Here is a 24,648-nt window from a genome sequence, read left to right on the forward strand (position 1 = left end):
GCTACAATGCGCGAGATTCATTCTAACCCGGATATTGTCATTTCAAAGGCCGACAAAGGTGGCCAGATAGTCGTCATGGATAAGAACACTTACATCGATGGTGTCACTAAACTCTTAAACGAAGGACCATATAATCCGATCCCTAAAGATCCTTCACCTTCGGACTTATCCAAAATAAAAACTGCGATAAAATCTTCGCAAATCATTTCAAGCAACTTAAAACATTCGCTTATCCCATCTGTTGCGAATTGTGCCAAATTATATGCTCTTCCGAAAATTCACAAAAGTGGTATTCCTTTCCGCCCTATTGTATCAAATTTAGGTACTGCCTCGTATCCATTAGCTAAATATTTAGTTTCTAGATTTTCAACTCTATTAGACAATAACATTTACACCATAAAAAATTCAATAGAGTTTGTAAAAAAGGTTAAAAACATTTCTCCTCGTAATTTACTCATGGTTTCTTTTGATGTAAAATCATTATTCACCAATGTCCCAGTGGAGGGTGCATTAAGATGTCTAGAAACCAGACTTCGCGAATTTCATTTCTCTTGCATCGAAATTGATGAGCTAATTTCTCTCACTCAACTCTGTTTGAAACAAACACATTTTGTTTTCCAAAATAAATATTACAAGCAAACTGAGGGATTAGCCATGGGAAGCCCCCCCCCTCAGTCCCATCCTGGCTGATATCTACATGCATTATTATGCATCAAAATTGTTTGAAACTTTAAACTTCCCGCCATGGTTCCGCTACGTAGACGATACTTTTACCCTGTTTGAAGGTAATAAAGATGATTTAAATATTGTTCTTTCAACAATGAATTCTATTGATCCTGCTATTCAGTTCACTTTTGAACTTGAGACTTGCAATTCTCTTCCGTTTCTCGACATTCTGGTCACACGTAACACATCCAACTTCAGTACTACAGTTTACCGTAAACCTTCATCGGTTTGCCTTCCACCACACTTTAAATCATGTCATCCGACTAAACAAAAGTTAGCTTCATTTTATTCCTATGTTTTCCGTGCTCTTCAAGTTTGCTCCTCCAAACTAGCCCTTGATGAAGAACTAAATTATTTAAAAGCAATAGCTATTGACAGGGGCTTTTCACCCAACATTATTAATCAAGCAGTTAAAAATTTCTCATCTCAACACACTAAAAGCCACACTCTTATTTTAGGAGATTATAAAAATTCTGTTGTCATTCCCTTCTTTCCATCAATTAGCTATAAAGTTGCACATATTTTGCAGAAATTTAACTTTCGGGTTGTTTACTCTCCCATCAATAAAATTCCAACTTCTATACTCAAGGACCCCATTCCGGATATGAATTCCTGGGGTATTTATAGGATTCCTTGCCAGTGCGGTTTAATTTACATTGGCCAAACTAAGAGAGCCTTAAAATTTCGCGTCAAAGAACATGAGGCATATGTTAGAAGAAAGGAAACACAGAAGTCTTCTGTTGCTCAACATTGTTGGTCCGAAAATCACACTTTCAATTTTTCTGCTGCCAAAATTATTCAAAAAACATCTGCCATTGGAGAACTGGATTTTCTAGAGGCATTTCACATTCATAAAAATCTTTCTGTTCTAGTTAACGATCCTAATTTGGTTTCGCCAACAGATGGCGCCACTTGCTTATTCTTGTCCAGGCTTTCTTATCTTATCTAAACATTATTTCCTATCTTGTTCATTTGCGGTTTTGCAGCTGAAGATGATGGTTCGGTAAAACCATCGAAACTAGTCCTGTGAAAATTTTGTGAATTAACGCTGATTTTTGTTGTTTGACTTCTGAATTAGTATTTACTCGGCGTGTTATTGTGTCTTAATAAATGTTATTTAAATTTTTTAAAAATATTTATTATTATTGTTATTTTCAAAATCTGAGCATAACTTAAGTATCCCTCAATTGGAAAGTTTTAGTCTTCAAACCTATGAATAATTCATATAAGGACTTCATAAGATTTCAGACCAACTTTACTTACATTCATGAAAGCCATGAGAAATTCTGAATTAGTTCTTAAATATGAAAGATCACTTTGTAACACAAAGGGACTTTTAACATCAACTATCACTCACACAAATAAAAAGGTAGATAAACAGTAAAACTCAATGTTATAATAGTGATGATTAAAATACATAAAAGAATTAGATGTATTTTAAGTTAAAGTGAATTTCATCAGCAATAAAAATTATTCTCGGCAAATATTAATAATTTTTTAAGTAAGTGAAACCTGATACCATATATTGAAAAAATAAAAAATATGATATAAAATATTTAAGAAGATTTATTGAAAATTAGATTTATCAGAGGTACTGAGTTCATTACAGACAGAGTAAGCACAGTAACTTCTTAGACAAAAAATAAATACAGGACGATCTTAAACAAATTGAACTTTTCACAAAAGTACAGTGAAGAAACTAGAACAAATAGACTACAATACAAAGTCTTTAATCCGGACTCGTTGGGACTTCGGCGATTCCAGATTACGGGTTTTTCACGATTATAGATCATCAATTTAAAGACTGCATGCAGAAATTATACAATTAAAAATATGAAACCATAATTTATGAAATAAAGAGCAATTATGATCTAAAGGGTATCAAAAATTTTAAAAAAAGCTTAATATTTATTTGTTTACTTTATTAAACATTTCTTTCAATGCGCGCATACATTACACACACATTTCAAAGCATACATTATGCATAGTCGAAATTAGAAAATTGCAACCAGAAAACTATTTGATGCATATTCGTGATATTTATAATGACGAGGAAATTGATTTAAATCAAATCGGAGTACATCGAGATGAAAAACACTACATTTAGTAAGAAATTATAAGCTGAATAAAATAAAAACATCTGCCCTGAAGATGAGGATAGTGCTGACAGATCAACTTCCAGTTCATTGCATGCCGCAACGTTACTCCCCCCCCCCCACATAGCAGCGTGAAATTGATAAACAGATTTCGGAATCGTAAGAGAAACAAATCACCTCTCTGTCACTTTCTTCATGCCTTTATCCATTTTTTGCAGAAATTCCACTTTTTGTTTAATGGACATCAAAACATGCTTTCGCTTTGTAGATTCTTTGGCAGCTCCAGAATTAAAACATAATCGAAAGTTCAAGCTTACTTTTTATAAAAATGCTCTAATAGTCTGCAAAAAATAATAAGCTGGATCCAATTAGAAGATTAAGGAACAACGCAATCTGCAACATTAACTGAAATAGATAATTAGATAATTTTAGTTTAGTTTATACCATCCATTATACATTAAACACGCATGCATAAATGTATTATGCGCATAATACCTTTAAACATGATGCATTTACGCATGCGAAGAAAGTTTGTAGCTTTGAGGTCCGGATTATGGACGTTCGGATTAAAGACTTTATTAATAAAAGGCATTTTAGGCAGGAAATGCAAAATTTAATGATTAAATCATGAATTCATTAAACAATGTTTTATAAAACTTTTGAAATAGCACAAGTACAGATGAAAGAAACTAAATGTAAATGATTACTATCAGTAATACTCTATGGAAACAACTGCATTTAGCATAAGTTATACTTTTGTCTAAATTCCAGATAAATTCTTCTGAATGCTCACAGTTCCATCAAATGCTCGATGATTTTATTATACAGTTACAAAAAGTAATTTCATGTAGACTTTTAATATAACAACAAACAAGTTAAACAGAATATAATAATCTGTCAAAAAAGAAAATATGTGTTAGTTATGACACACTACATAAGCAAATTCACAAAATTTCATTACGTATTTCAGGAAGCTATGACAGCAACATGTCTTTCCACAGAATAACTGTTTTACTAAAATAAAACAAAAAGTATTGATCCTAACCATAATAGAACATCCTTCACAAGCCTGTTATTAACAGGCCATTATTTATTGAAAACATGCAGACATTGTTATTCAGATAATAAAAAAAAAATATAATAAAGAAAAAGAAAAAAAAAAAAGAATTAATTCCCCCTTTTTTGCCCATTCAGAACTTCTTTAACTGAGTTGCGCTTTTAAAAATCAGAAACTTACAAAAATAGAAAATTCCTGTTCAAATAGAGAGGTAAGTGTAGTCCACAGCATTATAAGGAATTATCATAAGTTTTTAAAGCTCAGATTAATCACTGTAGTAGACAAATACCTCACTGATATAATCTATATAATATAAAGTACTTAATTTAACTGACAAAATTCTGTAATTCTTAATCGAAGCCTATGAACAATGAAGAAGCAGATACTTTAATTGCCATACTGTAAATTACATTTTATTAACAATATTTACTCACTCATTCAATTATCTTGTTCATTGTAAATTCAGTATATTTGACACAGGCTAAACTATTTCCTGCAAACAAATATCTTGACTAAGACACAATAACACGCCGAATAAATACTAATTCAGAAGTCAAACAACAAAAATCAGCGTTATACCTATAGGTATAATGCTGATTTTTGTTGTTTGACTTCTGAAATATCTTGACTGCTTAAATAGAGATTAAATTATGTTCTGCAATGACAATAACTTAAACATTTTGTAATTATATTCATATTTTTTACCATAAGATATATAACACAGTTTAGTCAAATTTCTAAACAAAAATGCATTTTATAATCTGAAAAACATGACAAAATTGTAATCACCTTTTCTCCAATTTCAGTTTGGTCACCTCCTGGTAAAATAGACAAATCTGGTGTCAATCCACAAGCATCTATTACATTTTTATATTCCTCCTTATCCAAGGGTTTAGAAAATAAAATATTATTTTGCAAGGTAGAATTTTGAATCCAAGGTTGTTGAGAAACATAAGCTGTTCTGCCCTACAACAAAACAGTTTCTAAACTTTAACATCAAATACACACTAAATCTGTTAACATAAAAGCATGCAAATTTTGTCAATAAATTTTAAAAATAAATAAATAAGCACACACTTATTTATGCATGATTATAAATTGTTCAGGTTATACCCATGAACATTAATTATTTATAACAAATTATTAATTAAAGCCTTTATAACCTAGCATTTTGGTTTTGGCATGATACTTTTCCATGTAAATCATGTAAATGTGCCATTTGTATATTAATCATGTAAATGCGCCATTTGTATATTAACAATATACAAATGGCACATTTACATGATCTTATGTCAGTCTCTTTTATCTTTATCAAAATATATACTAAAAAATACAAATCATTAATTTGTAAAATACCTAATGTATACCTGACAGGCTTCATGCATTAATAATTATATTTTATAACAGTTAATAAATCATTTATATAACTGGATTGTTGGATAAAATATTTTATAACAATAAATGCACTTCTCTTGATTTATTTCAATGATTTCTCTTGATTTATTTAAGTAATTAAAAAAAGTCATCTCTATAAATTTAAGAAGTTTAACTTTGAAAAAATTTCAGATGCAAATTTAATTTTTTTAAGATTATCTATTTATTATAAAAACACATTTTATGAAAAAAAATTTTCAAAAGCTGGCATATATTTAATAAAGAATTTCGATTAAAAATTGATATTACTGAAAATGTTATTCAACAGTAAATTTTAAAATATTAATTAAGATTAAAATAATGCATAGAGATGAGAATTTTTTGACGACTTGGTTAATAATGTTGGATGAAAAGCCCAATATTATTCAACCATTACTAACCAAGCGGTTAAAAAATTCTTACCCTAACATATCAAAAGGCACCCTCTCACTTTAGGAGGCTATAAAGATTTTGTTGTCCTTCCTTTCTTTCCATCGATTAGCTATAAATCTGCATGCATTTTACAGAAATTTAACTTTCAGGTAATTTTTCCTTCTATCAATAAAATTCACAGTTCTATACTTAAGGACCCATTTCGGATATGAAATTCTGGGGTATTTACGGAATTTCTTACAAATGTGGTTTAATTTATGTTGATCAAACTAAGATAGCCTTAAAATTTCGAGTTTCCATTTTTCTTCAGCCAAAATTATTCAAAAAACATATTCCATTGGTGAATTAGATTTTCTAGAGCTATTTCACTTTAAAAAAATCTTTCTGTTCTTGTTAACGACATTAACTCCAATCCATCTTTATCCTCAGCCTTTAAGGAAATTATGTTTCAGTTTTTGTGTTTTATAAATAGACGGTGCCAGTAGCTATCCAGTCATTCTTATCTTATCACCATATTCTATCTCGTTCATTTGCATTTAGGCAGCTGAACAAGAGGGTTCTGTATTTATACCATCGAAACTAGTCCTGCAAAATTTACAAACATTATGCTGATTCTTGTTGTTTAACTTTTCCAATAATTAATCAAAACAGTATCTTTTCTAAACTTTTCTTATTTTGCTTAATTTTTTTAAATTCAATGGCAAATTTTGACTCAAACTGAAATTGTTTTAAGTAAGATGTGCAAGATATGGCAATTAGCCTGTTATTATATATGTTATAGAGAAGAAATTATACAAAGTACAATGATATTGGGAGAAAAATTATACACTTTACAATGAGAGGCTTCATCATAATTACTAGTAATGACAGTAAATCAACAATAATTTTGTTTGTGTGAAAGTTATTATAAATCATAAAATTCCCAAAAAATATTTGATTGACACCTGTTAGTCTGACAAATAAATTAATCAGCAGCAGAAGAAGTTATTACTGACACATATTCAGCAAGTCTCCTTAAACAGACCGCTGATGCTTTTTAGAACAGCACATATAACTTTATTCAGATTATATTATTTTCATTCAAGTTGTTAGAACAACTGCGTAATATTTTTACTATATTTTAAAAATAACACACAAAAAAAAAATCTGAAGTTTTCAGATTTTAAATTACGTCCAAAGGGGCGTTTTTTTAACATTTTGTGTGCTACCTTCATTTATTATCTTTGCACTTAAACCATAAAATTAAGTTTAATAGCTATGTCGCAAAATAATTTTAAAATGAGCATATCTAGAATTTTTGATATACAGTTCCCTGCCCTGTAGATAAAAAAGTTTTCCCCAAATTCAAATAAAAATATTATCTGTACCCGAATTTCACTTTTGTAATATCATCCTAAAAATAAAATAGATCCCTAAATAGTATGCATTATTGCTAAATATGAATTAATTAACATAATGATTAATATGTTTGAGAATAAAATAAACTTTATGCAATTTATCAAGTAGCATTTAAATATTACACTTATAATAGCTGGACATATTTGAAAGCAGATAAGTGACATTTACGTTTTACTAACAGTTAGCTTTATATTGATTTTTTCATGTCTCATTTTGTCACATATTTGGTGTGTCTAGAGGTTAGTAAGTAGCAGGTAGATTTTTATGTCAAACAGCATAGTTTAAAATGAGAAGTAAGATCATAATCAGCATGATTCATAACAAAAGACTGAATGTTGTCACCGCTGCTGCTTGTCTAGAAAGAGACCTGCTGATTAGAACTAACCTGAAAGGCCTGATGTAGGCATGGTTGGCAAGTGCTGAAAGTTAGCCAGGCTCTGTTTGATGCAGTTAGAGTTGTAGTTTCGTGTAGAGTTCCAGGGGTTGTAACCCAGTTAATATACTTTAAGGTTCCAGTAAGCCATTAGAGCACCAGAGGTGATAAGTTGTTTTGTATTAAGTCTCACTAGATACAAAGAATAAGTTTTACTTGAATGTTTACACTTTTGTGTTTTATCTTGTGACCTCAGTGGTATTAATGAAAGGCAATTGCTTTAATATGTAGAGATACTTTTTAAGGGTAAGCAGTTAGTTATAAATAATTAAATTAGTTAGATTACCTTAATCATTATGGATTTACATGGCCAATTTTAAATTTTATTTTTTAACAATATTGTTAAAAAAGCCCTATTAAAAGCAAAATCTAATCAAATTTCACAGTTTAAAATACATGTAATTTATGACATTGATTCTTAAACGATATTACGATAATTACACATTAAAAGCTACAAAACATTTATGTTCTGTAACAACAACACTCAACAAAATATTTATCCGTCATTTTAATTTGAAGTTTTCCCAGACATTTTGGCTAGTTTATATCGATTTCCTTCTCTTTAAGCATCTTTTCTAACAATTAAAGATTTGTCTCAATATACAAGCCAATGCTCGCATGTTTAAGCCAATGCTCGCATGTTTTGTTTTAGTTTCTGCATGCTTTATCTCCTAACTTGTCAACCTCTTCACAATGTACCTATGAGAGTTTACATGATCTGGTAAAAGTTAAATAGTCCAAAACCCCCAACAAAGCAAATTATCACTATGTCTGAAAGTAACTATAATATCAGACAAAGGTTTAAATAAGTCTCTTAAAAAGAACTTAGAACATAAAGGCATGTTCTGACGCTAACAAAATCAATTACAGCTCACGGTGACGTAATTAAACAAAAATAGTCAAATTCAAACTAAAAATGTGGTCAAAGATTATACAATTCAATTTAAATTTAATCTGGCTCAGTAACTCTGTCATATGAGGAAACAGAAATAGGAAATTATAGTAAAGGCTGAAATCATAAACAATTGGATAATTTACATAATAATAATTGCACATATCTTTGAAGAATAATTTTCTTTATGTATTCATGTAAGAACGATTGTAAATTATTTAATTGTTATTAGACAAAATATCTATTGAGAAAATGGCAACAGCTAATTTCTGGATGTCGTTCTATATATAATTTTAAAAATATACTTTCAGATGATGTACGCTTCAAATGTTTAATGGTACGATGCAGTAAGTACGTTTGTTATGTTATGTACGTTTACGAATACGTTACGTATAGGTTATTAAGATTTATCTTCAAATAAATGTTTGTCTTTTACAATCATTTTACGAGTGATTAATTTAACTACAAAAGGAAGTTAACATTCAGTTTCTTTCTTCAACATGTTTCCTTTTCATTTTAGAATTTTTGGATTTAATTAAGGATTTCTGTTATTCTAAAAAGCATTAAATGCATTTAGAATGTATAGAAAAAGTGCTAATTTAAATTCTTTAGTAATATGAACATTCAGAAGAAATATGTAATATACATGGTGTTTTGTCTTTCAGTAGATAGGTGGTGCTCTTGCTGCATGCCTATGAAAAATATCTTCACTTGACGCTTGAACAGAAAGAATGACGCATGTCTTATACCTTTTGATACTTGATTATGTTTTTATGGCCGCTATAGGCGTAAGTAATATATCTAAGTTTTATCGTTAATAAATGTTATTTCTGTGTTCTGTGAAATCTTGAAGTTTTGATTGTCAATCTAATGCTCTCCCAACCTGATCCATAACAACTTAAAATTATGACTCATCACACATCATTCTTTTGGTGTCTGAAACCCGTGAAAAAATAAATTACCTACTGAAAGGTAAAAATTTTGATTTATTTGTTCTTAGTATTGATCTTTGAAAACGAAACATAATGGATGATTTAGCAAAAGAGAAAAAGAAATGTGCTATTGTACATAGTAAAGTTACTACACTTCTAAATAAACTTGACAAACTATTATCGGAAGAATTAAATAAAGAACATCTAGAAGATTTAAATTCATAATATGAATTGTTAATTGAATATCATGAGAAACTTAAAAGTTTCGACTCAAAGATCGATGCTCTTATACTTGATGAAAAAGAATAGTTTAAAGCTAAGATTGTTAGCAAAGTAAAGAAAATTAACAGCAATGAAGTTGTTGAAAGAAGTATATTTACAACTAGTAATGGTATTAGTAGTAAATTGAATGGTAAATATGTTGTTACAAGTAGTGCTTCAGTAAAGTTACCTAAATTAAACATAAAAAAATTTGCTCGTGATCCCAGTAAATGGCCCGAATGCTTTAATTTGTATGATAATGCTAGTCATTCTAATCCAAATTTATCTAAAATAGATAAGTTTACATATTTGAAAAGTTTATTATCTGGTTCCGCATATAATTGTGTATTTGGTTATGCTTTATCCGAAGAAAATTGTAATATATGGATTAAAAGTTTAGAAGAGAGGCTTGGTCGTAAAGATTTTATTATATCAAAATTCATGCAGATGTTGTTACAGTTAGAACCAGTTAAAAGTTCTTCAAATGTTTTTGAGTTAAGAAAGCTCTATGATCAGTTACAAATCTGTGTTAGAAATTTAAGTAGTTTAGATGTTACTAGCGGTTCATACGGACAGTTATTGAACCCAATAATTCTTAATTTGTTACCTGAAGATTTAGCTCTTGAATTCCATAGGAAAAGACCATCTAACCAAAACATTGAATTCATCAAAACAAAACACTGAATTGAATTGAAGTGAATTAATAGAGTTCATTAAAATCGAAACTGAATGCCAAGAAGCAAGTATGTTGATTAATAAGTCAAAAGGTAATACATACACAGGGGTTAGTCCTAAACAAGGATTCAAAAATTATAAACACAAATCACAAGCTTCTGCTTTTAACACATTGGTAAAAATGTTTTGCAAATCAAACGAACATACATCTGCTGGATGTTTGAAATTTTCCCACAAACAAAAATGAAACAAATTAAAAAGGGAAGGTTGTTGTTACAGATGCTTTCTAAAATCATATTTTGTCATCGGATTGCAGGTCAAAAACACAACCAAGCTAGAACTGTAACGAGAAAAATTATAATAAACTGTTCTGCCATTTGAAATCAAAAGAAATGGAAGATGTTAAATCCGCAGATACACAAAATAAAACTTTAGTATCTACTTCCCACTGTAATACTCTGAAACCTGAAAATAATGTGCTTTTATAGACATGTTCTGTTATTGCTCAAAGCAAAAATAAATCGAGAATCTTAAGATTATTAATTGATTCAGGTAGTGAAAGAAATTTAACCACCCACAAGATTTAGAATTTAGAATTTTTTGCATGCGATTTAGAATTGCAAGTCATTAGAAAAGAATGTCTAACCATTTAGTCATTTGGAAATCAGCGTAGTAACTCGCAAGAATTTGATGTATATGGTCTAAAATAAAAAATAAAAAATTATGATCGCTACCTTGTTGTAGAAGCTATCATATAGAATTAATACCATCAATAAAATTCCAAGCACCATCCACATGTCAAAACATTAAAGAATTTATGACCAGAAAAGGTTTGGAACTTTCAGATACAAGCCCCATTAATGAGAACATAAATATTGTACTTGGCGCTGAGCATTTCTGGCATATACAAACTGGAAGTATTTCAATGATAAATGATGGTTTGTTTATAGTACCGACGATATTTGGATACACAGTGATGGGTAAAGTAAAAAATAATAATACTTGAATGTTGTTTTATCAACCACTGAGGGAAACACATTTGACTTGCAGTCATTTTGGAAATTGGATTCAGGAATTGAAAATAAAAACAAACATTTTCGGAAACCGATTTGAATACTATTAAGCATTTCAACGATAGTTTGAAATTTAATAACAGCAGGTACGAAACAAAACTCTTTTGATAAATAACAAATCGCTGATAATTTTTTCGTTGCTAAACAACGATTTCTAGGACTAAAGCATAAATTAAAGGGAAATGATTTCCTATATAATGAATATTATAATATAATAAGAGAACAAGCTGAAAAGGAGATTATTGAACCACGTAAGTTTATTGAAAATGGACCTAACTGTTATTATATGCCTCATAGGCCCACTATACATGAAGGAAAAGTAACAAGAAGAATAAGAATACTTTATGATGCCTCCTCTAGGTCTGAAAAAGCTAAATCGTTAAATCAATGTCCTAATTTAAATCCTAACCTGTTGGATATAATTTTAAAATTTCGCCTACATAAAGTTGCCTTTTGTGCACACATAGAGAAGGCTTTTATAGAGAAGTAGAGATTTTATACAGAAAGTAAAGATAGAAATTTATTAAGGTTCTTGTGGTTTGATCATTCTTCCGACAACAGAGACGATAGTTTAGGCTTTAAGGTTTTCCGAATGTGTCGAGTGCCGTTTGGGATGACAACAAGCCCATTTATTTTGTCCGCCACAATCAAACATCATAGTAAAGGTTATGAAAGGAAATATAACAAAGCTGTTGACATGTCAAATAAGTGCTTATATGTGGATGACCTTATCCATAGAGCAGACTCCGCTGACGAAGTTTTTTCATTAACAGCTGATGCAGTTAAAATTCTTCAAAACGCTGGTATGAACTTCAGAAAATTTGAATCAAATTCCATATCTTTAAAAAATCATTGGCAAGATATTGGTTTAATTAATAAGGAAGATAGTTTGGTTAAGAAAATGTTAAAGGTAAGAAAATGTTAAAGGTGCTGTTAAAGGAATAATTTGGAATTTGGATGAGGACACATTGAAATTAGATGTACAAGAACTTTTACAACCTGTTATTGGAAACACGTTACAAAGTGAAAGTTATTACAGATTGTGACAAAAATTTAAGTTGGCTTTCCTGCAAGAGTTATGGGAATTGGGTACTGATTGGGACACAATTTTGCCCAGCGATTTGAGTGGAAAATTTAAAACTTGATATTTTGAAATTGAAGTTATTCTCAACTTTTGTATTCCTAGAAAATATATATTAAATGATAAATGTGTAAATTTTGATAAAACAAAGCTTTTTGTCTTTTGTGATGCCAGCCTCAAGGGATATGGAGCTGTTGCATATTTTCGTGATCCTGATTCTTGCTGTACGTCTTTTGTGCTTTCAAAGAGCCGTGTATCCCAACTTAAAAACTTAATCTTGCCTCGTTTAGAACTTATGGGAGCCATTATTGCCACAAGAATAGTTAAATAGTATTTAAGGAAATTGTTTAATATACAAGAAAATAATGTATTTTGTTTTAGTGACTCTAAAATCATTCTTCACTGGATCAGGGGTACCGCTAATAAATGGAAACCCTTTGTTGCTAATCGTGTATGTGAAATACAAGATCTTGTATCACCTTCGCAGGGGAAATACTGTAAGGAAAATTAAAAATCCGGCTGACATAGTTTCAAGTGGATTAAGAGCTTCTGATCTAGTGGGAAATAAACTCTGGTTCAATGGACCAGTGTGATTAAAAGAGAAAAATCTACCTTCATCTTTTGATCTTTTGATTGAGCCTATGGTAGAAGAAGTACAGGAAGAACAGTGTCTAACTACTGTATGTTCTGTTATTAGCCAAGAGGCTGAATTTGAATTGACATCCAGGTTTTCATCCTGGGTAAAACTGAAACACGTAACTGCATGGTGTTTAAGATTCTGCAACAATATTAAACCTACATCTTTAAAACTCAAGAGTTTTTTAACTATTCAAGAACTGAATAAGGCAAGTAATTTGATTTTCAAAATCATATAAAATTCAGAATTTAGAGAAGAAATTAGACTTTTGAAAGCAGGGAAGAAATAGAATCTCAGCAGTAAAATCCTGAAATTAAATCCTTTCCTTGATAGAGAAAAAATCCTTAGAGTCGGTGGTAGACTCTGTAACTCGAAGCTTTCAGAAAACACAAAGTATCCAATCATTCTTCAAAAGAGTCACCAGGTTGCTGAATTTATAGTCAAACACTTTCATAAATTGAACCTTCACAAAGGAGCCACATTAACATTATCTGCTCTGCGACAGAAATATTAGATCGTTAACGGCCGAGAAATTGCAAGAAAAATAATTTGGAAATTTATAAAATGTTTTAAAAATCAAACAAGCACATCCAGTCAGATAACGGGCGACCTACCAGCTTCTCGCATATTGCCAGATAGAACATTCTCGAATACAGGACTGGATTTTGCATGACCCTTCCTAATTAAAGCTAGGAAGCTAGGAATGGAAGATGGGAAATGATATATAAATGTTATGTTTGCTTTTACATATGTTTCACCACAAAGGCCATTCACCTAGAAGTAGTTAGTGATCTAACAACTGAAGCATTTCTAGCATCCCTGAAAAGATTTGTGTCGCGCAGAGGAAAACCCAAGAAAATCTTTTCAGGTAGAGGAACCAACTTTGTTGGGGCTGATAGAGAATTAAGAAGATACATAGCTACACTTTCTTCTGAGAACGCATTTCAAAACTACTTGGGCGGTGAAAATATTCAATGGACCTTCAACCCTGCTGCTGAACCTCACTTTGGAGGCCTCTGGGAGGCTGGTGTGAAACAAATGAAGATTCACTTAAAGCAGACTATTGGGACACAGGTTCTAACATACGAAGAATTTCACACCTTAATTACGCAAATTGAGGCATGTTTGAATTCTAGGACAGTAGTTTCCATCTCATCTGACCCTGAAGATTTTAATCCTTTAATACCTGGGCATTTCCTAACTGGGACTACATTAACAGCAATTCCTGAACCTGATCTTACAAATAATAAGCTAACACCTGCTGAAAGATGGAAATTGACACAGCAAATTTTCTAGAGCTTTTGGAAATGTTGGCCTATCTTTTACAACTACAAAGGCATATCAAATGGTTGAGGGATAAACCAAATTTAGCCCGCAATGACTTAGTCTTAATAAAGGACGAAAAGTTGCCTCCATTAAAGTGGCGACTTGAACAAGTAATTGAACTATATCCTGGTGCTGATGGAAAAGTGCATGTTGTGAAACTAAAATCTTTATTGGGCGAAATGAAGCATCCTATACATAAATTTTCCTGCTTACTATTGGGTAAATACAAAACATTAATTGTATGTTTATAATTTGTGTCTTTACTATTATTAATTCAATTATGTTTCAGATGCAGAGAATGGATTAACAATTGTGGATTATGGTAATTTAGCAGTTTTATTATTTTGTTTTCACTCTAGAGATTGTAAATATGCTTTGATTGTAAATTTTTGTGCTAAATTTAATGTTGTTATTCAATTTAAATTTGTTATTATGCATTGTTATTTATATGATATACTGTTGAACATTTGGGAAAATTGTTTAAATCTAAAATTGAAGATCTTTATAATAATGTTGTAATGAACCAATGTTTATCGGGGCGGAATATGTTCCGTCTTTTGGTAGATAGGTGGCCCTCTTGCTGCATGCCAATGAAAAATATCTTCACTTGATGCTTGAACAGAAAGAATGACGCATGTCTTATAGCTTTTGATGCTTGATTATGTTTTCATGGCCGCTACAGGGGAAAGTAATATATTATATCTAAGTTTTATCATTAATAAATCTTATTTCTGTGTTCTGTGAAATCTCAAAGTTTTGATTGTCAATCTAATGCTTTCCCAACCTGATCCATATCAACTTGAAATTATGACTCATTACACACCATATGTTAAAGCAGGCCAGTTACAGAGCTGGTGTGGCAGAATTTTTAGAATTTAGTGACACACCGAACGACAAAATCTAAAAATGGCAAAACTTTTAGAATTTATAGCAGACATTGGAAGCAGAATTTAGAAAGGCACTAGGCAGCAAAATTTAAGATCCATAGAGATTGCATCAGGTGGGAAAATGCCTAGAGCCAGCTCTGTGTATGATGCATTATGACATATTAGACGAATTTTTTAAATTCTCAGTTTTCAATTTTTTTATTAATTAAGAAATCCCTTTCTATAATGCCTGTCCATGTGATAAGATCAGAAGCATTTTTGATATTTTTCATGCTTGTGTCTAGTGAAAAGTAAAGAAAATAAAGGGAAGATGAACATGTTAAGAAAAAGATTCTAGTATCAGAAAAAATTCAAATATTATGTTTTCATTGTTTTCTCAGATGTTTTCCAAAAAGTAAGAAATTCATCGCAAACTTTCTGTAAAATATGTCCATTGCGTGTTGATACCATGGAGACATTTTTAATTTTGTCACATATTTCTCGAATCTTCTAGAATCGTGGGTCTATAAATCTTGCCTTCAAATTCTTCTAAACTTTCCAAGCTGCAATGTCTGAAATCCTAAAGAAAAATTATCCCTACCAGTTCTGTAACAGCAAAAAGCCAGAAATATATTTTGGAAAAAAAAAAAAAGGAAGAGGGGAAAAGTGTAAAATTAATTTTATAGAGAAAACTGATTCATATTCTGAGAATTTTGAATAATCTGAGACAATTACATGAGAAAAATTCTTACTATGAAATAATTAACCTTTTAACTGTCATGCCTGAGATAATCTCGGGTACAGCACTGGTGTTCGAAAATGTCACGCCCGAGTATTACTCGGGGTAATTTTTTTTTTGAGTGCATCATATTGTTATACCCGAATATATATCAGGAGACATTTATTTCAGCTTCATCTCTTTGTCAAACCCGTCTGTATCTCGGGAAAAGTTAATTTGCGCTCAGTTCAATAGATGACAGCACTATTACTGAAGATTTCAAAGGTTAGAGGTTATTTGGTTCAAAGTGCATGGGGTCTTTTTGTTGTAAAATAGCCTCCAGTTCTTTGAAACGTTATATAGATGATTTAGATTCTTCAACCGAAGGTGAAGGATGTGTGTTTGATGAGCAGTATTTATGATACTTCCATGGTCAGCCTCAAAAATAAAAAATGGAGATATACTCAAGCCGAAGATTGTTTCTAATTACGGTCTAACTATGGGTGGTGTAGATCGCTGTGATCAGGAAATATCCCTTCATCCAACAATCTGAAAACGTCAGAAAAAATATTATAAAAAGATATTTTTACATTTACTAGACAAGGTACACTGGAACTCATATTTGCTCTATAAAAATGTAGTTGGGAAACATATTACATTTTTAGAATTTCGAATCCAAGATGTAGAAGAGCTTTTACATAAATATGATGATTCAGCTTCTGAACAAAAGAACGTTGGCAGACCACCTACAATAGATAACCCTGCCCGTCTTACTGAACGACATTTTATATCCCATTTTCCTCTTACTCCTGCGAAACGTGAGCCTACAAGACAGTGCAAAGTGTGTTGTTCGAAAAAGGATAAAAATGGGGAAAAGATAAGGAAGGAATCACGATTCTGGTGTAGTGATTGTGGAGTTGGTTTGTGCTTGGAAAAGTGTTTCCAGTTGTACCACACAAGACTGAATTACTGAACTACTAATAGGTATTCACTTATATTTATTTATGTTTTAGAAAATAATAAATTTTTTTCATTTTTAGAAAATAATGCTCCACTAGAAGCGAACTTTGCAACTGCCATGTTGAGTGGCAGCCGCCTCAAAGCAAATATGCAGTGGCTACAAAACTTTAAAAATTTTACCCATGTACGCAAAATATCAATTTTTAACTACTTAAGTATATTTTATTTTGTACTAAACATTTGGTTTTTGCAATAAAAAAAATTTGACAATTTGTGTACCCAAATCATCAAAATAACTTGACAGTTAAAGGGTTAAAAAGAAGACATTTTTAATTAATTACATAGCTAATTTTGCTTTTGCCAAAAGCTGTTTTATAAATTTTGCTCTATAGCATTACACCTTGTTATTTTTCAGATTCAAAATACTGTATAATAAGTTGGCAAAATGGAACTTTATAATATGACAGCAAATAATAAAAATGTTTCATATTAACGTTATTTTTTAAATATAATTTCAATATACAACCATTATTTTAATGAAATTTATCAATGTTACAATGTTTTTAAAAAATCATCAAAACTTCCCAGATCTCAGAATTAAAAATTCTCTACAGAAATTGATTTTAAAATCAACAGCATGTTGATAAGTCGCCAAATTTAGAGCCGTTTAATAAAAGAATTCCCATCCCCAAAAGCAAAAAGTTGTTCAAGAGCTCTTTATTAGAAAAAATGAATTTTGAAATGCTTATGTATGACTTCTTGCTTAGTAACTCGAGTATCCGATCATTTATATTAGAAACAGAAACAAATTATAACTCATGAACCCAATCAAAAGATAACCATATATGTCTGTGAATCGCCAAATAATATTCCTCCAAAATGCTAATTCACACTCAAAATGGCAGTCGTAAAAACAGACAGGAATTTCAGATGATTAAAACTATGAACATTCTGCTGGTTTGGGCCAAAATTAAGGACTTTTAAGGACCAAAAACTGATTCCAGAAAACCTTAAGTATTTTAAGGACTCTTAAGGACCGTACGAACTCTGATACTGATCTCCTTCCATAAGTTCTCGCAGGTGGACCTCATCAACATCAGTAGGTGGGCCAGAGCATTCTGCTTTTTGAATGAGTAGTCCTTGTTTTTGAAATTTTGCTACCAAACCTTTACAGTGTCATATGATACAACATTAGTACCTAAAGCTGTATACATAATTTGGTGACATTCTGTAACTGACTTTTTGCAACATAACTAGAAGTAAATTATGTTTCTAATCTAGTAGCATGATAGTTCCATTTTAGACACCTTGTACTTATTGCTAACGATATTTTTTTACAAATTTCAGAACACAGTGTTCTAAAGCAAGTCCCTTTCTTTCCAATGCAAAAAATGGTTTGACAAAATATGATTAAACATGCCAATATGAAGTGTTTGTGCAGATAGTATTTGTGGTGGTGGGACACTTTTGTTAAAACCCAATATATATAATAAATAATTATCTATAATCAAATTAAACAATAAGTACAATGAAAAATTAATGTTATGATTTTACATCTGTCTCCAGACCCATAAGGGGCAAAAATTTGGGAAAAAAGATAATGATGCTAACATATTGCACATGCCACTTTATATTAGGTACAAAATTTTAATTAAGAAAACAAAGTTAATACTAATATGTGGGGTAATGCACTTACATTTATTGAAACAGATCCACTGATTTTCTCCATATCTCCCAAAATTGCAGATAACAAAGAAGACTTTCCTGATCCAACTTTGCCTACTATTGCAATCAAAGAACCTTTTTCAACAGTCAGATTTATATTTTTCAGAGTTGGTTTAGGGTTCTTTTTCTGTTCTTCATTTCTTGGTTTGCTCCATGAAAAATATCCATTACGAACTGCAATGGAATGAGCTAGAAGACAGAAGTCTTCATTAGTAATTGCTTCTATTTAGATTATTATACTACCATTCAGATTATGAAGATGACTATAAGATAAAATGATATGATGCCTCGAGGAAAATATGCAAAAAATTACTTTCTTTTATGATCACTGTAAGATGATTTTTGTATCAATATACATTTTCTTAAAAGCTTATCGTCGTATAACAAATAAAAAATAACTTAAGAACTGACAATAGATATATGAGTGAAAATATATTTAAATATAAATTCACATGTTAGCAACTGAAAATAACTAATAAATACATAAGAAAATTAATATCAATAATTTAGTGGACCAACAATTTCACAGTAAGATTATATTTACCTAAAGATGAATCATGCAAAACATATTTTTCAAGTTCTTCACTGTTCATATACTTGTTAATTCTCTTCACAGAAACATTTGTCTAAAAATAATAATAATACATTTATTATAAGTTATAAATATATGGTTTGGAAGATTGAACTAGTAGCAAAAATTCTACTAAATTAAAAACTAGAAAAAAGAACTTAAATTAAAATTGTGTATATATATATTCAGTGTGACTTGTATTTAAAGCTATATAATTGGTACATAATGTAATGTATACAGCATATGCTATATTAATGTATTTCAGTCACAGCTTGGATTTAATAAACCAATTTAGGCAAATTTCATTAATACATCTTATCTGGTAAAAAGTAGATATGATTGAAAAACTAGATAAATTTAACATTAAAGGAATGGAATTTAAAATAAATATAACAATATATTGTTATGAATTTTGCACATATGTAAATAATTTTAGTGAAACTACATGCAGAATTGTAGTATCTCTTGTACAATGTAACATGAAATGTCTCAAGAAAACAAAGCTCAGCCAGAAAAATAAGATTACATAGTATACAAGACCATTTAACACTGAGGTAAATAAACACCAATGTGGCAATAGTTTTAGCAACTAGATTTTATAGCTAAATTCAGTGAGAAATTGTCAATTATCGCCAAACTTGATGATCAGTTGGGAATACTTTTATCTTGTTTCTGTATAACTGTAATTAATCCAATTCCTATGTAACTATATTTGCCCCTATATGAAACTGTAACTGCATATGCCATTAGGCAATTTTTTGGTGGGCAGGGTAATATTATATAAGACCACAGAGAGCATCAGTTTCTCAGTTTACTTAAGAATACTGAGAGATTTCCATGTGAGCTTTGATCTTTAGATTAATTTTACACTCACTTGTGTTTAACACTGTTAGTAGTTTTAAGTCGTAACTATTGATTGTGCTCTGTCATACTAAGAAAAGCTGTATGAGGACTTGTGGAGAGTTACAGAACTGTAAAGTGTTTCTTTTGAGATTTTTTTTTTTTTTTAATAAAACTATCATCGGTTCTGTCTGCATTCAATCCATTACAAAAAACCTATGTTTGTAACAATTTTTGGTGTCAGAAATGAGATTGAATACTGAGGAACAAGAGCAATAGAGAAATAACCAAGACAACTGTTAACAGCCTTTGCTGGATATAAAGAAGAAATGAAAATGGGCCAATAGTATGTTAAGAGATGACAGCAGTTCAAGAAAGACAAAAGAGGTTATCAACCGTGTTAAAGAGGAAATGAAACTGAGTCAAGAAAGGATTGAAACAAGTTAAGAGGAAATGAAAAGAGAAGTTTCTGCCATAATAGAAAACAATTTCAAAGCTATGGAAGGCAGAATTGACACAGCTAAAGATAAATAAATTCAAGAAAGAGTTTCTGTTCTCTAGCAATAGATCAAAAAGAGAGTAGACCCATAGTTAGTCCCCATAGTTAGCCCCATGGTTCTATGTATATTTAAATTATTATTTCAATATTAAATCAATTTTCTTTAGTTGCAAGTATGGCTTCCCGTCTAGGGACTTTAATGCCTGGAACATGCAGTCCTTGGGTAGAGGCCAATGTTATGAATTTTGTATGCACATAAATAATATTAGTGAAGTTATATGTAAAATTGTAGTATCTCTTGGTTGGTTGGTTGATTTTTTAAATGGCACAAAACCTCAAGAGTATTATGCGCCAGACAAATGGTGAAAAAAATTCAAGATGCAAAACACACTGTATCAAGTGAATTGATGAAATGGACCTGAGATGCTGATGAAGGCATGAAGAAATGACTTGAAATGTCCAGCATTCTAGCAACAGGTAGATTAGGATAAAAGGGAAATAACTTCAAATCATATGGTAAAAAGGGATGTCTTTTAAAAAACTTATGAGGTTGATGTGGGGGTTTCTTCCAATGAGATCTGTTAAGATAACATTTGTAGAGTTAAAATAAAATTCACGTTTCTGACTAAAAGCAGGACAGCAGGCTAAAATGTGAATGACTGAAACGGGAGCATTGCAAGTGCCACAAATAGGTTCATTATCTCCTTTCAAGAGATACTGATGTGTCAGTCTGCAATGACCAGTTCGTAGGCGAGTCAGTAGTACATCATCCTTCCGATTCCCTCTCGACTACCAGTACACCAAATTGAGTTTTACCTGCCTTAATTTGTTCAGAGTTTAGCATTCCCAGAGTTCTTGCCACCTGCACAAGATCTTTGCTCTGATGTAATTCATGTCTGTAAAAGGGACATCATTTTCTAAGGTAATATCAGCAGATTTTGCAGTGATATCGGCGAGTTCATTGCCTTTGATGCCAGCATGTCCAGGCACCCAGCAGTACGCAATATAATAACCTGTATTTCTCAAATGGAGGTATGAGTTTAAAATTTCTAGGACCAAAAGGTGGCTGGTATTTGTATTTATTGATTCAAGAGCACTCAGAGTCAGAGTAGATAATGAACTTTTTGCTATTTTGCCTAGAGATAAAGATTAAGGAATTCAAAATGGCAAAAGTTTCCGCAGTAAAGACAGATGCAGCTTTATGAAGTTTACTACTCTTTATTTCTTTATCACAAACAAAAGCTGCCCCGACATAATGATGATTCTTTGAACCATCAGTAAAAATTGCTTTGTAGTTAGAATAACTGCTTCTATGCTCTAGGAAAATTTGTTGATATTGGATATCATTGGTACTGCTCTTCTTTAATTCTCCAAAAATGTTAAGTAGGTGAATGTTCACTTCTTGCCAGGGAGCAATACCGAAAAGGTCAAAGTTTTGGGGATGCAGATCATTTAGGTTGAATTCTTCAATCAGTGAGTGAATGCGAAGATCAAAAGGTGGGATACATGAAGGACGAGCTTGGTAAAGACTGATCAGATGTCATGAGTCGGATAGGATGTTCAGCCTGTGACATTACTTTATAATGAAGATTAATGGACAACTGCTTGCATCTGAATTCCAAAGATGGTTCAAAACAGATGACATATAAACTTTGGACTGAAGATATTCTGAAGGGTCCACAGCAAATCCATAGCACTTGATGGTGGACTAGATCCAATTTCAGTAGCACAGAAGGTCTCGCTGATCCATAGATAACACAGCCATAGTCAAGTTTGGAATGGATTAAAGCTCTATAAATGTGCAGCATAAAACAATGTTTTGCTCCCCAAGAAGTATTGGCCAGGACTTTCAGTATGTTGAGAGCTTAAGCATATTTTCCCTTTAGATTAATGATATGCGGAAGGAAAGTGAGCTTTCTGTCAAATATAACTCCTAAGAACTTTGCTTCTGGTTCAATGCGGATCAAAGAGCCGTCAAGATGCAGCTCTGGATAAGGATGTAGATTTCTTTTGTGACAGAAATGCATGCAGACTGTCTTCTGGCTAGAAAATTTAAAACCATTGTTGTTGGACCACTTTACGATTCTATTTAGAGCAATTTGTAGTTGTCTCTCAATGTATCTCATATCTTGAACTTTACAATAGATCATCAGATCATCAACATACAGGGAACCATACACTGTGGGAGGAAATTCTCTTAAAATGGAGTTAATTTTCAGGCTAAAAAGAGTGAAAACTTGTGGTACACCTTCTTGTTGTACAAATACTTGAGAAAGCAACGAACCAATCTTGACTTGGAAAGTGCGGTCCTTTAAAAAGTTTTGAATAAAGATGAGTAAATTACCTCGCAATCCAGTGCTGTAAAGGTCACGAAGAGTTCCATGCTGCCAAGTTCAATCATACACCTTTTCCATATCAAAGAAGATTGAAACCACATGATTTCTTTTCACAAATGCATTGCGTACTGTGGTTTCTAAAAACAGGGCATTATCAAGTAAAGATCTTCCCTTACGGAAACCACTTTGGTAAGGCGATAGGCAATGATTAGTCTCCAGATAATTGGTGATTTTTTTTCATAATCTTGCAAAGGCAGCTAGTGCACGCGATGGGGCGATAATTTAAAGAATTTTTCGGGTCCTTGCCGGTTTTACTATAGGGATAACAAAGGCCCTGCACCAGGCAGTAGGAAAAATTTTCTCCTTCCATACCTTATTATGAAGAGCAAGAAGGACCACTAGAGATTCATAGGGTAGGTGCTTTATCATCAAATATCTTATGCCATCAGGACCAGGGCAGGTCCTATCAGTACGAGATGTTACATTTCTTAATTCAAACATGGTGAGATCTTTATTATAAGAATCTGCATTAGAATGGGAAAAGTCTATTTGAGTCCTTTCCAAGTGCATCTTTGTGGGCAGAAATTCTTTTGAGTAATTGTTACTGCTAGATACAGCAGCAACTGTGTCACCTAAAGCATCAGCAATTTCTTCTCTAGTGCTAATCAACTTTCCATCTTTTTCTAGAACAGAAAAGGAATAATCGTTACATAGTCCAGAGGCTTTGCAGACTCTTTCCCAAACCTGTTTGCTAGACATTGAGGAGGTAATAGTGGACACGTAGTCTGCCCATGATTTTCTCTGACTTTGCCGCCTCACTTTTCTTGCATTCGCCTTAGCTTTTTTAAAGGCAAGAAGATTTTCCAGTGTAGGACAACGGCGAAAGATACGCCAAGCTTTCTTTTTCTCTCTCGAAGTTTTATGACAATCATTGTTCCACCAGGGTTTACTGAACTTTGTCGAGGACTTTGGAATACAGAGTTCAGCTGCTTGTACAATAGTATCAGAGATCATTTTTACTGCTGTATTAATGTCCACATCGTTTACCATTTCTTCAGTCAGCACAGCACAAGATTAAAAAAGATCCCAATCAGCTTTATCGTAAAGTAAGCGAGATTGTCTTGAGATCTTTGAATTTCCTGTAATATTTACAATGACTGTGAAGTGGTCACTATTTTAGAGATTCTCCACTACACTGAAAGAGCAGAAAGATAGTAGAGATGGAGAACAAAAAACCAGATCAATTGCATGAAATGTTCTAGTCGACTGATGAAAGTAAGTGTGTTCTCCATTATTAAGGAGACAAATAGAGAGATCTTCCACTAATTGTTCGATCTGCCGGCCCCTTGAATTAGTGTCCCTATTTCCCTATAATGTACTATGGGCATTGAAGTCACCTAAAAGCAATAAAGGTTCTGGGAGCTTCTCTATTATTCTTTCCAACTCTCTCTGATCAATATGCTCGTGTGGAGGTAAATAAATGGTGCATACAGAGATTGAAAAGCGTACATTAATCTGAACTGCCACAGTCAAAGGAAGAGCAATGTAAAGGTGATTGTGGGAGGTGATAAGGCCCACACCACCACAGGCATGATCCCCTTTCTTACGGTTGCATATCTCCGTATCTTAGCATGTCTGCTTGGTTTTAACAAGGTCTCCTGAAGCACAAGGCAGGCAGGTTGATGCATGTTTATTAAACCCTTGATGTTACCCAGGTTTTGGCGAAAACCCTGGCAATTC

General features: G+C 31.9%; 1 protein-coding gene across 4 annotated transcripts in view; it reads right to left on the reverse strand.

The window, feature by feature from the left end:
* Nucleotides 1-24,648, reverse strand: part of LOC118185171 (multidrug resistance-associated protein 1-like) — a 306,818-nt gene that overhangs the window by 84,796 nt on the left and 197,374 nt on the right. For all 4 annotated transcript variants that reach the window (XM_085822378.1, XM_085822379.1, XM_085822377.1 and 1 more), the window contains exons 14-16: nucleotides 19,207-19,288; nucleotides 18,634-18,851; nucleotides 4,669-4,845 (exon numbers count right to left, since the gene is read on the reverse strand). In XM_085822378.1, coding sequence (XP_085678504.1) covers nucleotides 4,669-4,845; nucleotides 18,634-18,851; nucleotides 19,207-19,288 — 477 coding nt within the window. The remainder of the gene's footprint in view (nucleotides 1-4,668; nucleotides 4,846-18,633; nucleotides 18,852-19,206; nucleotides 19,289-24,648) is intronic.

The sequence above is a fragment of the Stegodyphus dumicola genome, chromosome 8, assembly GCF_044657685.1.
Source record: "Stegodyphus dumicola isolate Sdum_Otavi_A_Nest chromosome 8, ASM4465768v1".
NCBI lineage: Eukaryota > Metazoa > Arthropoda > Arachnida > Araneae > Eresidae > Stegodyphus > Stegodyphus dumicola.